Source organism: Phycodurus eques, chromosome 5 (assembly GCF_024500275.1).
Source record: "Phycodurus eques isolate BA_2022a chromosome 5, UOR_Pequ_1.1, whole genome shotgun sequence".
In the NCBI taxonomy this organism is placed as follows: Eukaryota; Metazoa; Chordata; class Actinopteri; order Syngnathiformes; family Syngnathidae; genus Phycodurus; species Phycodurus eques.
In genome coordinates this window covers 29968974-29982161 of record NC_084529.1, presented here as the reverse complement: position 1 = coordinate 29982161, position 13188 = coordinate 29968974, and the positions used below count along the sequence as shown (strand labels likewise).

General features: G+C 42.8%; 1 protein-coding gene across 2 annotated transcripts in view; it reads right to left on the bottom strand.

Moving 5' to 3' along the window:
- Window positions 1-13188, bottom strand: part of reln (reelin) — a 100410-nt gene that overhangs the window by 33882 nt on the left and 53340 nt on the right. For both annotated transcript variants that reach the window (XM_061676200.1, XM_061676201.1), the window contains exons 5-18: window positions 8131-8163; window positions 7941-8019; window positions 7773-7869; window positions 7378-7429; window positions 6053-6158; window positions 5682-5922; window positions 5407-5552; window positions 3679-3830; window positions 3479-3594; window positions 2333-2541; window positions 1181-1309; window positions 983-1092; window positions 727-793; window positions 325-558 (exon numbers count right to left, since the gene is read on the bottom strand). In XM_061676200.1, coding sequence (XP_061532184.1) covers window positions 325-558; window positions 727-793; window positions 983-1092; window positions 1181-1309; window positions 2333-2541; window positions 3479-3594; window positions 3679-3830; window positions 5407-5552; window positions 5682-5922; window positions 6053-6158; window positions 7378-7429; window positions 7773-7869; window positions 7941-8019; window positions 8131-8163 — 1771 coding nt within the window. The remainder of the gene's footprint in view (window positions 1-324; window positions 559-726; window positions 794-982; window positions 1093-1180; window positions 1310-2332; window positions 2542-3478; window positions 3595-3678; window positions 3831-5406; window positions 5553-5681; window positions 5923-6052; window positions 6159-7377; window positions 7430-7772; window positions 7870-7940; window positions 8020-8130; window positions 8164-13188) is intronic.

The window sequence follows — 13188 nt, the reverse complement described above, 5'->3', positions numbered from 1 at the left end:
ATTTGAAGATAATTGCTAAAAACGTGCAAAGACTGAGATTTAGTATTGAGTTATGGAGATATTGCTTTATTTAATTTTTAACCATTTCAGTTTTCCTGATTTTTTTTGTGGCACGGCTAAAACAGTGGCTAGTAATGCACGTCAGCTTGCACACGAGCGCGTCCTCCCACACTGTAATACAATTTGAGCACCTTCATTTGCATCGGCGCTTAACCGGAGCAATCGCAACTTGCAGTTACGTGTACAATTTAGTGCTCCTACACATCAGGACTGTTCAACCTCGGAGGAGGTCTGTGCCATATTAAGGGCCAATTCTTCAGCTACCTGGCCTGAGAGCTGTCCAGCGGTGCGGTGACGAGGTGTCTCCTGCTGTCCCTGTTGAAGACCAGCGCCTTGCCGCTTGCCAGAACCCCACAGCCAAAGCTGACTTCAGCTCCACGCAGGGAGGAGAAGCTGTGGTAGGAGGAAAGTCGTGGGCTGGAGAAACCCTCGGACAGGAAGGCTGGAAATGTCTGGGAGGCGAGCTCACAGGCTGGACCGCTGAAGCCTGGGTCACATCTGAGTACAAACAAGTCCACTTAGATGAGAAAGAAAATAATGAAAACCAATTAACACGTCATTAAGATGATATGTTTGAAATATTCTAAATGGTGCTACTTAGCATTAGGTTGGGAATGAAATGATACATTTTGTAGTGCAGACAGTATTTCTACAAGAAGGTCTTACTTGCAGCCAGTGCGGGAACAATGTCCTCTCCCAGAACAGAAACGGAGACAGGCTGGACCAATATACACTGAAGAACACACATGGACATTGAATGGTGTTTTACTAAAGTCATTTGGGTTTAACTACATGAATGAATGAATGAATGTGTTTTGATTGTAGTCAAAAAAAGAAATAGAGAAGGTGCATTGTATGGATATTTCACCGCGAGAGCATGGAAAACAATAACTGATGTCGTGTGTGTGTATACGGTTCAGACCGTTATCAATGGCCCACATGTTGCCCAATCCGGTGCCAGACTGTTTCCAGCGAAAGCGCGTGGTCTCTGTCAGGGCAGCATTGGGCAGAGGGATAGAAATCCTGGTCCATCTGCAGAAATGCAACGCAAGATTCAAAGTGACGCATCGACATACTGTAGTTGCAGTCCCCACTCTTTCAACTGGGTGGTGAGTCCTACCCGCTGTAGTTGTCAGAGGAGTAGACGGTACTGTGAGGTAGGTGGGGTCCCGCACAAAGCTCTGGCAGACACTCAGTGTGGAGCAGAGACCAGGAACGACCGTGATTGGTGGAAAACTCCAGACTGACGCTGAGTACAAAATGTTATTGTAAAATATTATTAGCTAATTCATTATTCTAATGTGTATTATACTATTGTGCATCCATAGTCACCATTTCTAGTAGTTTTTCAAATTTGTATTATTTCAAAACACGCTGAACATTCTGCTTAACCATTATTCAAAAATGTAAAGCAACTGTTGGATCCTTGCAATGAACATCATTTAAATAAAACTAAAAATGACTGCTTTTGAGGATTGTATTTCTTTTATTGAGACATTTTTCAAAATAGATATACTCTTTGATAAACTAAATGTTGTATCATGCTATGAAGCAAATCAAAGCAAAGCAAATTTATTTATATAGCGCATTTCATACACGGTAACTCAATGTGCTTTACATGATTAAAAGCCTTTTAAAAACAAAGGGAAAAAAACAGCTTATAAACATTTAAAACAGAAAAAAACAACAAAATAAAAGTAAAATTAAAACAGCGTACAGTGCAAGAAATATCATTTAAAAATGGAAATACTCTAAAAAGCATGAGAAAAAAGAAGAGGCCAAACATTATCTCAGAATGACAAAATTGTACATGGGCCCCTCTAGTGGTAAGTGAAAGAATCACTGCCTAGGTACAGTTCAGTTCAGTTGTTTTTAACTTTTAAGTTCAGCACATAAGCATTTAAAGAGCTTTTGTTTTTAAAAAATGTATTTAGATTCATTTAAATGTATTTAGATTATTTTTTAGATTTAATTTTATTTAACTATTACGTGTGACACATTTGCAGTGAATCATTATTGAAGTACAGTTTTGTTTTGTTTTTCTCCCCCATATTAGTGTAATTGTTCACTTAATAAAGTTAGTGTCTTACGATATTTTGAAATAAGCATTTTAGGAATAAAACCTGCTTCATTCTTGATGAACACTTGGGCCAACTATGCTTTTGTGTTTTCATGTTAATCATAATTGTGGTACTTGGAGAGCTAAATATATTTTTTAGGTTGTACATGGTGTAAACCGACCGTTCTAGCCTAGTTTTCAAATGTGCCCCACCTGTTGGCAGGCTGGTAGGAGCCGCAGCCGAGATTGATGGAGAACTGAACGACGTGCGTGTGCGTGCCAGGCAGCACGGGCAGCAGCTGCATAAAGTCCACGGCCCACACGTGGCGGTCGGCGCCCCCGTGCGAGTGCTGCTCCAGGCAGAACTGGGAGACTGGTGTTTGCAGCTCAGAGGGCAGCGCCACTGAAACCACAGCAGGTGTCTGAGAGGGAAGACATAGAAGGGGGGGGGGGGGGAATAAGGAGGAGAAGGTTACTAAAAGTGCTTTGTAAATAAATGATTTATTTTGTTCAGAAAAGCAAATTGTAGCATCTGATGTGTATACAAATGTATAAGAGTCATCTATATATACATATAAGATGGAATAATCATGACGTGGGATATTAAGAGATAAAGGAAAGTTTCATCTAGATGCAGACTTTCTACTGCGCAGATGCAACCCGAGGCCTGGGGGCCAGATCCCACCTGCTACATCCCTTCATGTGGCCCACTTAAGCAAATAAAGTGTATGTACTTCATTTTCCTAGCAAAAATTAGCTCGGAATACGAAGTACACACACTTTTTATTATGTTTCTCAGGAAATCTGGCCCAAATTTGGGATTTCCCTACACTTTTAACACGATATTGCAAACCCTTTCCCAGCAAAAAGAAATTGAACGTAGTTGTTGACTTGGTTGCCACAGTTTTCTATTACTTGTGATTTCAAATTAAATTTGCTGTTCACAGTACATATGAAATAACAATCAATTTCAACAGCAATTGTGTGTATATAATTATAGGATGAGATGACTATACTTTACATTTACACTATTGTATATGTTTTCTTTTTACCATCATAGCAGTCCTCTGATGGAAATCATAACAATTGGAACATATATCGTATATTAGCAGCAACACATGGAGAAATAAGCAACTGAACCTAACTGAATTTGAGATGTGATTGTCCGTACTAAAATGTTATTTTAATTACATTATCGTAAGGATAACTACCCATCATTAAAGAAATCTAGGTTAAAGTACCAAAAAAACGGAAAAGCTGTGGCCAGGCCGTTGCACAAACAAACTCACACTGATGAAAAATCATCTCCTTGTCAGAAGTTACAGTAGTTTTAGAATCTAATTTGTGGCTGTATCTCACCCTGTAGGAAGAATATGGAAGGGTGTCTAGGACAACACGTTCCCTCCTGCCTTCCGACCTACCAAAAAGAATCACATTATGATCACGTGACTCTCCGGGATCACATTCACCACCACCTGCGGAAGAGCACTACTTTCAGTCATATGGACAGAGAGTGGAATGTAGAGCTGCATTATATGATAGATGGTTGATATCTGTACCCATAGAGAAGTGGAAGCGGAGGTTTCCGTAAGAGGTGGTGTCGATGTACGGCGTGCACACTCTCCTTCGACCCTCCATCTCAAACACCAGCGCCGAGCCCGACTCAATCTCGCCACACTGGGTCCCGTACACAGCTCCCTGTATGTCCCAGCTGAGGGAAACCAAACAAATGGCCAGTTTTGGTGAGTAAAGTTAGAAACGAGGAAAATCTATAAAGCTTTGTTTATCATGGAGTGTATCGTATAAATCACCTGGAAGATGGTGTCAATGACATGCAGACATATTTATGCACAGTGGAGAGAGGATCCTCATTAACACTGACAGAAGTTAACTCAGTATGTCAACCCTCTCCTGGGTGTCCTTATCCCTTCCGCTCCCTTTGCGAGAATGTAAAATAATGTCATGCATGCTGGTGTGTGTGTGTGTGTGTGTCACAGTCACCGTGTTGGGGTAAATAATACTGCTAGTGGGTATCATTAACCACAAAAATCCTGCCTGCATAGCCGACAAACAAGTGAGCCCATGTCACCTGACGGGTGTGACATGCCCGCTGTGCAGCATGATGGCACGCAGCGTGATGGTGGAAAGCCACACTAGTGATGGAAAAATGCACAGGTAGATAATTGTTGTCTGCGAGTAACACATCTATCATCTCTATTTTCTGCTCTTGTCTATTAACTATGGGCCATTGGCAGTAGTAATGGTCTCCGCTGGCCTGTGTTGCGTTATCGTATGCACAACGTGTCTCAATGTGAACAGATGGACTGCTGTCTGTGAAGCAGTCAGAGGCATGTAATAAACAGTAGCTGCATGTCACATCATATGGCAGGTGTGTGTGTGCTGTGCACAAAGCGTACTTGTTTATCATTAGTATAGATTTACTCGCTTTCTACATATTTCGTCATCAGTTAAGACCCATCTTACATCTCACACAGATTGCCGTGCTCTTAATCAAACACAATGCGGTCAAAAGGGAAATGCAGCTTTGTGTGCTTCTTGACTCGCTGTTCTTTTATCACAGTGAGGAATCATACCAGAAGGGCAGGAATAATATTCCTGCAGTGCTCCTAAGATCCTTAAGATTACCTTTAAAGCTCCTCTGTGGTTTAGCTGTGCAAAACTTTCTCTGATCATTGTAATTGTCATACGCATGCTTTGAAGAACTTCATCAGCTAATTTTGTAGCTCTTTACAGGCAGACGAAATTAAATAGGTTTCTTTTTGAAAACAAAAGATTTATTTATCAAAATCACAACATCCTATTCAAGCAGCTATATAGATTTTATAGCCGATTGCACAAAGCTTCCCAAATGTTCAACATGCGCACACGACACACGTTAAGTCCAGCTTGTTGACTTTGCTATTTTTTTTTTATGAAATGTGGCCATCACTGAAAACACGATGCTTTTAAACTCCTCCTGATCTGATTCGAGCTGCCGTTTATAGGGTGTCATTTACAAGCTTTTCCTTTTCATTGTTGCTGTTCTAACAGACTTTCTGAGGCTTCACACAAATGTTTCCAGAGCCTGAGTGAAAATGTATTCAATTTCAAATTGTGAGAAAAGGCTCCTTTAAATTCAATTCATTTTTACACATTCTCTTTTAAACATGTGAGATCATTTGAGCGACTCTTAACTGTTATTAAACCATGAAAGTATGTCACATTTTGTTGACAACCCTAACCCTGGAAGTGGGCGTTACGTATGGCCATTCATTATCTTGACTCACTTTGAGGGTGGGCTCTCAAAATCTTCCTCCCAGTAGCTTCTTCCCTCCTCACGGTGCAGGTCAATGTCTCTGCTGGAGGCGAAGCTGTGGCCAACTGCTTCAGCACCATGGAAATACAGGGAGTTGCCCTCTGACTGGCAAGCATGCTGTAAAACAGTGTATTGGGTGAGGTGATCATATACAGTAAGAGACGGTAATAGATGCAATCAAAACAAAACAGGTTATAGCTTTCTGTCATATCTCCGAACACAGAGCCTTAATTCATGTAAGCATACCTTGACTGTAGCACCTGGGAAAAAGAGCCAGTTGGCAGTGTCCAGGGGGTCCAGGTTGTCCTCCATGAGAGGAACTTTATGAGCGGCATTAACCAGCAGCGCATTGTCTAGCCCCCAGCAAGACTCGTAGCCTTCTGGGCCTTGAGGAGCTTCCTGAGACCAGCGGAGGCGAACATTCTCAGCCCTGGACCTCAGTGGCATTGGAAGAAGGTGGACGAAGGTGCTGCTATTGGTAGGAGCTCTACAGGGCACACAGTTTATAGGTTTTGATTCATTTACTGTACGCGCGCCAGCTATATTCACAAATACAGTATAGTATATGGAACTATGAAAAGAGAGGAATTTCAAGAAGAGGGAAGGGATTGAGAGACCTGATTTTCTCCAGTGTGATCCAGTCAGAGGTGTTGGCGTTTCCATTGAGGCTGTATGATACAATGATGCTGGGGTCTGAGTAACTGAAACGACAGGTGCCTGAACCTGGGCAGCACAAAGCACAAATAAGGACATTTCTGTGTCAATGCAATCTGAAAGTTCTTCTACATCTGCTGAACCAGATCAAATGGAAAATTATCATTTCTTTTAGAATGCACAGACACATACAGTAACATGGTGCCTTTGAATTCCTTTGATAGTTTCCACATTTGGCCACGTGGAAAATCATGTCTCATGGTGTCATTATGGAAATAAGTGACACGAGAATGCTGTTGAGGGATTGGATTGGGGTGTGGAAAAGAAACGCGCCAATAATTCATGACAGCTTGTAAATTCTTGTGTAATGATTTTTAAACGCAAATTAGGATTATTAATGATAGAACAGAATTCTTCAAAAATAAAAAATACAAATGTCTTTTTTAGGCCAACCACATAAATGGCCGTCCATTTTCAAGTGGTAAAATTGTTCTTTAAAACCTTGACGTGAGACCACTGCGCGTTTGTAACGTGTTTGTGTCGATGCGTTGGGATATGGCGGGTTCAAAGGTCGCCAATGGAGAGTGCCGGCGCCTGCATCCCCAACTGTGTACTCGCCCTGGCGGTGTGCAGCATCCGTGTTTTGTCACTGTCCATAAGCACTGCACTGGTCCGTCCCCACTTGGAGACAGCTGAGCATGAAGCACCCACCACCTAACCGCACAGCTTTGATTGTATAAACTCACATGTATGACAGAACACTCGTAAATAAGACAATAAGAGAAAGAGGAAGAGGAAAAAGGGAATAATGTGTTCAGTCGCGCTTTCCCATGAAAACCTCCGGATGCTTATAATGGCCGTGAAAAATAGAACATCTCGAAAAACTCTGCCATGGCCTTCTGGGTACCTCATGTAAAAGATTAATAAGAGACGCTGAGCAGAGAGAGCGTGAGAGGAGCAAAAGATGTCTATTTCCTGGAGCTACACAAGCACTTATTGTCCAGACTGGATAAGACTGACGCATGCTGTCGCTTCAGTGTTTGGACAAGGTGAAAAGGACTGGCACATAAAGCTTGTTGAATACAAAATGTGGCTTCATGTAGTATTGTGTTGAACGCGCATGCAGGGACACATAAGCGGCAGAAAAGTGATGATGATTCTTAGGGCCAGGGGCCCAAAGAAGTTGTATTTTCAATTTGCGGCATTGAAGTGGTGGGGGCACAAAGTGATATTTTGTACAAGGAGCCAAAAATCCATGACAGCACCGCTGAGTGCATTTAATACTCACCCAGGACAAACTGAAGGACAGATGCTGTGCTGGTGTTGAGAGGGACAGTGGTCTATCGGGTATACAGAAAGGCTGTTTAGGACATTACAGCATCAAATAAAACATCTCAATTTCTTTTTTTTTTTTTTTTTATTTATACCCATATAAAAACATATTCATATTTTTTTTTTATAGTGCTTGTCCTAATTAGAGTTGCAGGTGAGTTGGAGCCTATCCCAGCTGACTTTGGGCGAAAGGCAGGGTACACCCTAGACTGGTCGCCAGTCAATCAAACATAGAAACAACTACTCACACTCACATTAACACCTATGGACAATTTACTGTATAGGCATAAATAAACCTAACATGCGTTTTTAGAGTGTGGGAGGATGCTGGATTTCGCGAATGGCACTTACCAGCTCTCGCTCTCCTAGGGGCTCACAGAAAGTGACCGCATTTCCATGCATCAGAACCCCACAGTGCTCGCCCAGCTCGCAGTTTGTGCACTCGGACCTGCACAGGAATCGTAAGTACGATCAAGACCGTGAATACATTTGAGGACTGAAAGAGGATCAGACGCATACCAGATGGTTGGGTCCAGCTCCCCTTGCAGGTTGGAATCAAAGTTGTCACGCAGCACAGCATGGTTAGCGTGGACCTCCACTGCACACGCATACAAATTCCATTTGCTCAACGTTACACACTATTTGCAGTTCTCAGAAGGTTTATAATACTTAAAGACAAGAAAAGCAATGTCCTGAAATGCAGACTCACACAGACTTGGTCTCAGTGGGGACTCCGTTGGAGCTGAAACAGACAGAAACTCAGTTAATATGAGGAGCCAAACAGACTCCAAACATGCAATCCATGGGGAAATGGTAAATGTCTTCCTTCGAGCTGTTAACGCCCCATTCACACACGTAACCCTATTTTACAATTAGCACTGCCAACATGTAATCGATAATGAAGAAGCTGATCATTTATAGTGTCTAGTAAATGACTCACTAGTAGGTTGCGACTTTTGGAGGGTTACGGTTTCAACGGCTGCAGAAGTGTGAAATGGCAACTAGTTGTTGGGGAAATGGTCGTCTGCTTCGTGACTATGTTCCAGACGCCCTTGAGCAAGGCCCCACATCAGCTCAAGATGTGAATACAGTACAGTTACAGTATACAACCGATGGCTTTTATCTGGCTGCAGCTTCAACAACACGATTCTAAGCTGCTGTTCAAGTGAAATATTTTCAATGTCAGTGATAAAAAATGTCATAACTTTATCAAAACTCAAAGATGTACTGTTCAAACACTGTAACAAAATTTGAACCTGATCCAAATCAAAGTGTGACGGATGTTCCATGCGTGCAAAACTCCAGCCAGATGACAGCTATGAACTATGCGTTCCCATGGGTTTCCTGCAGCGGGATACAATAAATGTACTGCATTTATGATATATGTATTTAATATGTTGTGACACTCCTTCCTCAAGTTGCTCAAGAATCATCCTGCTGCGTAATCCTGCAGACAGACAAGCACCCTCTGTGTGTACAAGTTGTCACTAACTGCATACATTTTTGCGGGCCTCGTTCTAAATCATGTGGCCGCAGAACAAACTTTGGCGGTGTCCTGGCCGGCCGCAGCAGTGCTCTCCCGGCTGTTGATGTTAATTCCTTTTAGTCATGAAGGGCCGGGCGGCCATGATTAACGGTTCACTGCCAATTAACCGCAGAGGCATCTGCATGTTTTAATGCTGCAATCCGCAGACTGGGCCAAGCTAACACTCGAAAGCATCACTCTCAGCGACGCACCGAGCGGAAAAGTGTTAGGACTTAATGAGTAAACATGACTATTTAAAAACAGCTTTAAAATATGGAGTCTGCCATTTTGCGCTGTAAATAATGGGACCGAAAAGGTTGAGTGTCTAGAATTTCCAGTGAGCAGCAGGTTTGTGCTGGCTCATTAATGCCACTGCACAACTTTCTGATGGTGTTCCAGCCTGAGGAAAAGGCTGATGCTATATAAATTGGACATTTCAGACCTCTTGCATTGAAACATGTGATACCACTCAAAAGCTTGCAAAGCAAATGACGCAACTATATGCAGTATATACATAAAGCAGGGTTGGAGGGTCCCAAAAGTAAGACCTTTGTAACTGTTAAGTGTGACAGTGCCTTTGACCTGGTTGAACAATGCCACCCTTGAAGCCAATTGAGCTTCCTCGCTCTGCTCTCATATAAAGCCATCCTTTTCTCGACTGAAGAGAAGGATAATCTGCCTCCGTATTTTCAATCCAGGATGAGCCTACCCATTTGATAAAACACATTGATACAACCAAGGGATGAAAAATTGAGTAACTCTGTGTTATTTCAGACTGGGATCGAAATTGGTGATAATCGACTGAGTCCAAAATGAGGGAGATGACTTTTTCAAACAACATGCCTCAATATAATAAGTGCTTAGCAAGTGCTGTTACTTTCAGTTCCGGCCTCATTTTCGTTGACATTTCTTCATGTCAATTAGAACAGGATGTACGAAATCACCCAGTGTTGCTTAAGTTTGATGCAGGGCGGCTCAGTCAGTGTTGCTCTGGTGTTCTTTGCTGCTCAGCTTCACGGTGGCAGCACGAAGCCCATTAAAAGCAGATCAAAGACCTCCCCGAGCACTTCTTGTCCTCCGCTTCTAATCCTGCAACGTCTCCTAGTTCTAAACACACTCAAAGCAGCTACGTAGGATTCCCTCGACGTGCAAGCTGTGCATTCTTTGTGCGCCTTGTACATGTCCTTCCTCAAGTGTTATAAGAAGGGAATAAATAATTGTGTAACCAGTTTACAAAAATCCGCCCACTCAAACAATCGTTCTAAATTGCCTTTAGTCGTTCTACTGAGTCCAATTGGCTGCAGAAAGGCCGAGAAGTTTTGCTTCCCCTTTTTTTTCAGTGGGTAATCCTTTCTTTCTTCAAAAAAATGGACTCATTTACAGTTTTCTTTCTCCACGCTTCATCCAGCTCGCTCTCTCTTCCTGTCCTATCACGCAGAGCCGCTTCACCCTCAGCGCTTCTGGAATCTGGACCAGTGGTGCTCATTTCATTGGGATTAATCCCCTCTCACTTCCTTAAAGACTTCAATTACTGCCTCCTCTATTAGCAGCTCATCTCTGCTAATGCCTGTATCTTCCTAGCCAGGGCCTTTAATCGAGCATGTACACACAACTGCGTGCACACACAATCCTTTTTTTTTTTTCCTTCTGATATTCACAACCACAGATAAACAGGAAAATAAATACATTTGAAATCTGGGGGGAAAAAAACATGTTGCACCACAACTAAAAGCGAGTAGTGCTGATGAGCATTTTTTGGGGCGAATGAAAGTAACGAGCATAAGCTTTGGCAGATTTAGCCCTCTGTGCACAAATGGAGCAGCGCACAAGTCATGTTAGATCTTCCCCCCCCCCATCTCTCTCCGTCCTATTCTCACTAATCTCCCTCTCTCTTGGCTTTTTCCATAAATGCCATCCATCCACCTCCTCGTCCCTCTCCAGTTTGTGCTCTTTTTAACGTCGTCTGATTCACATCCGCAACGAGGCGAGCCGCGTTTGAAGTTGGGCTAACCGGCGGTCGCAGTTACGCTCTCCCCAGGACACAGGATGCTGTTGTTTTAGCTTCAATGAATGAAAGTCGGTTTGCAACCACTCCACCCTAATCTGCGAAAAGCAGAGCCTTCGTGTGGGTTTCAATTGGCATCATTACAGTAATCACATAGGTGAGTGGAGGCAGGCAAAAGTGCAGGTTGAAACAAAGACTGTTTACTCCACTCCAGGAGGTTTAGTAGGCACGGTTTAACCAATTTGACGTTGTGCTGATGCACGAGACAACAACAGCAAGTGTGCAAGTTTGCAATTTTAGCAGTTGGTTTTAGCAGCCACTGAATTAAAAGATCATGGATACTTAGGGACAAAATGAGTTTTCTCTGTTGTGTAGCTCAACTGTGTGCTGCACCCTCTGTTGTTTGAGTGTCACACACCAATAAAGATCTCAAGAGTAAGATAAGAATGGAACTGTTGCTGCTGGTTCGTCATCCGAAGGAGGCATTCCCTTACTGTGCTAGGCGGCTGATCTCATGGGGGTGCATACATTTTGAACTGGCTTTTGAATTTATTTTGGTGAGCATCTGTCTGTTGTGTTCTTTTTTATGGACTTATATGCAAATGTTGATTTGTGTTAATTGGTATATTTATATGACTTTAAGTGAAGGGATTTTTTTTAAGTGTGAGAATTTGAGTTACCAGGAGGAAGCAAATTTGTAATTTACGTCTTGAGCTAAAAATGTTTGAGTGCACATTTGTAATTTGTTTCAGTGACAAATAGTGGACAAGGGTAATTTCAGCTTTGTTGACGGCGAGCACCCAGCGGTGACAGCCAGGCATGGGTATTGGTGAGGTGACCAGACAGACGAGGCCCTCAATCACTTCTCTTATGCATCGTGATCAAGCGTCCCTCGAGGAGGAGTGGCCTCTGAGTTATAAATCCCTGTAATAATCCATCTGGGCAGTGCTGTACTGGTCCGGGCCCATAAGGAGCAGATTTATGAGGACCCGACGACGCCGGGCAGAACGCTGGGACTGCTGGCTCTGCTGTCAGGAGGTGGAGCTGATGGACAGCTTGCTGGCTCTAAAGGCGCAACCAGTCAAGCCTTAAGCCTTCAGCACAGCCCTGCACGTCCCCTGCCATGGACTCCTCTCATCTGGCTTACTTAGTATGAATTCCGTGGGGGAGTACTTCTTTTATCCAGCTAACATGTTTTTTTTTCTAAAGCTTTTTCTAATACTCTTCTCAACTACTGTAATTCCCTGATGATACTTCTAAGCATATTTGCTGCTAAAAGCCATACAGATTCTCCCATTTTGTATACAGTAAATGCGTGCTATTTGAGGAGATAGAGATAATAGCTAAAAAAAAATTTTAAAACTAATAATTGAAGACGTAATAACGAGATCTCGGTCTTTTAGCTTGAGTGTTTGATAGCCAGTCAGCACAGAAAAAACACGTGGTGAACTCTCTCTGTACGTTACGCTAACAACCCAGGCTAAACTTAGCTCCGATCTTAGAAGAGTCGAGATGTATCAATTCAACGAACAGTACTTCCTAGACACGAATTAAAAGTTTACTAGTGGCCGAGCTTTGGTGCCATCTTTTGGCATCCTAGGTATTTTCAGAAAAAGAACTAAAACTGAGAATAGTCGAGTTTTTCAGCTGAGTTGAATATCTAAGGATAAGTTGCACAGAAAAAAAGCTCATTGAAGAATTCATGAACTGTAAACACGATTTTGGTGAGTTCGAGAGAAGCTGAGAATAGACGACAACATGATACCCCTGAGATCGGGAAAACCCATAAACAAGATGCATTGTTTCTGCAACAAGGGGGAACCCTGGGGGAAAAGTCACAGTTTATTGTAGGAACTTTAAAGACGTTAGTGTTAGCTGCTGTTAAGAAAGACCATTCTAAAAATATATTAATTCATTCATTAATTAAATAAACGGCGGAACGATGGACGACCGGTTAGCATATCTGCCTCACAGTTCTGAGGACCGGGGTTCAAATCCCAGCCCCGCCTGTACGGAGTTTGCATGTTCTCCCCGTGCCTGCGTAGGTTTTCTCCGGGCACTCCGGTTTCCTCCCACATCCTAAAAACGTGCATGGTAGGCTAATAGAAAACTCTAAATTGCCCATAGGTGTGAATGTGAGTGCAAATGGTTGTTTGTTGACATGTGCCCTGTGATTGGCTGGCGACCAGTTCAGGGTGTACCCCGCCTCTCGCCCAAAGATAGCTGGGATAGGCTCC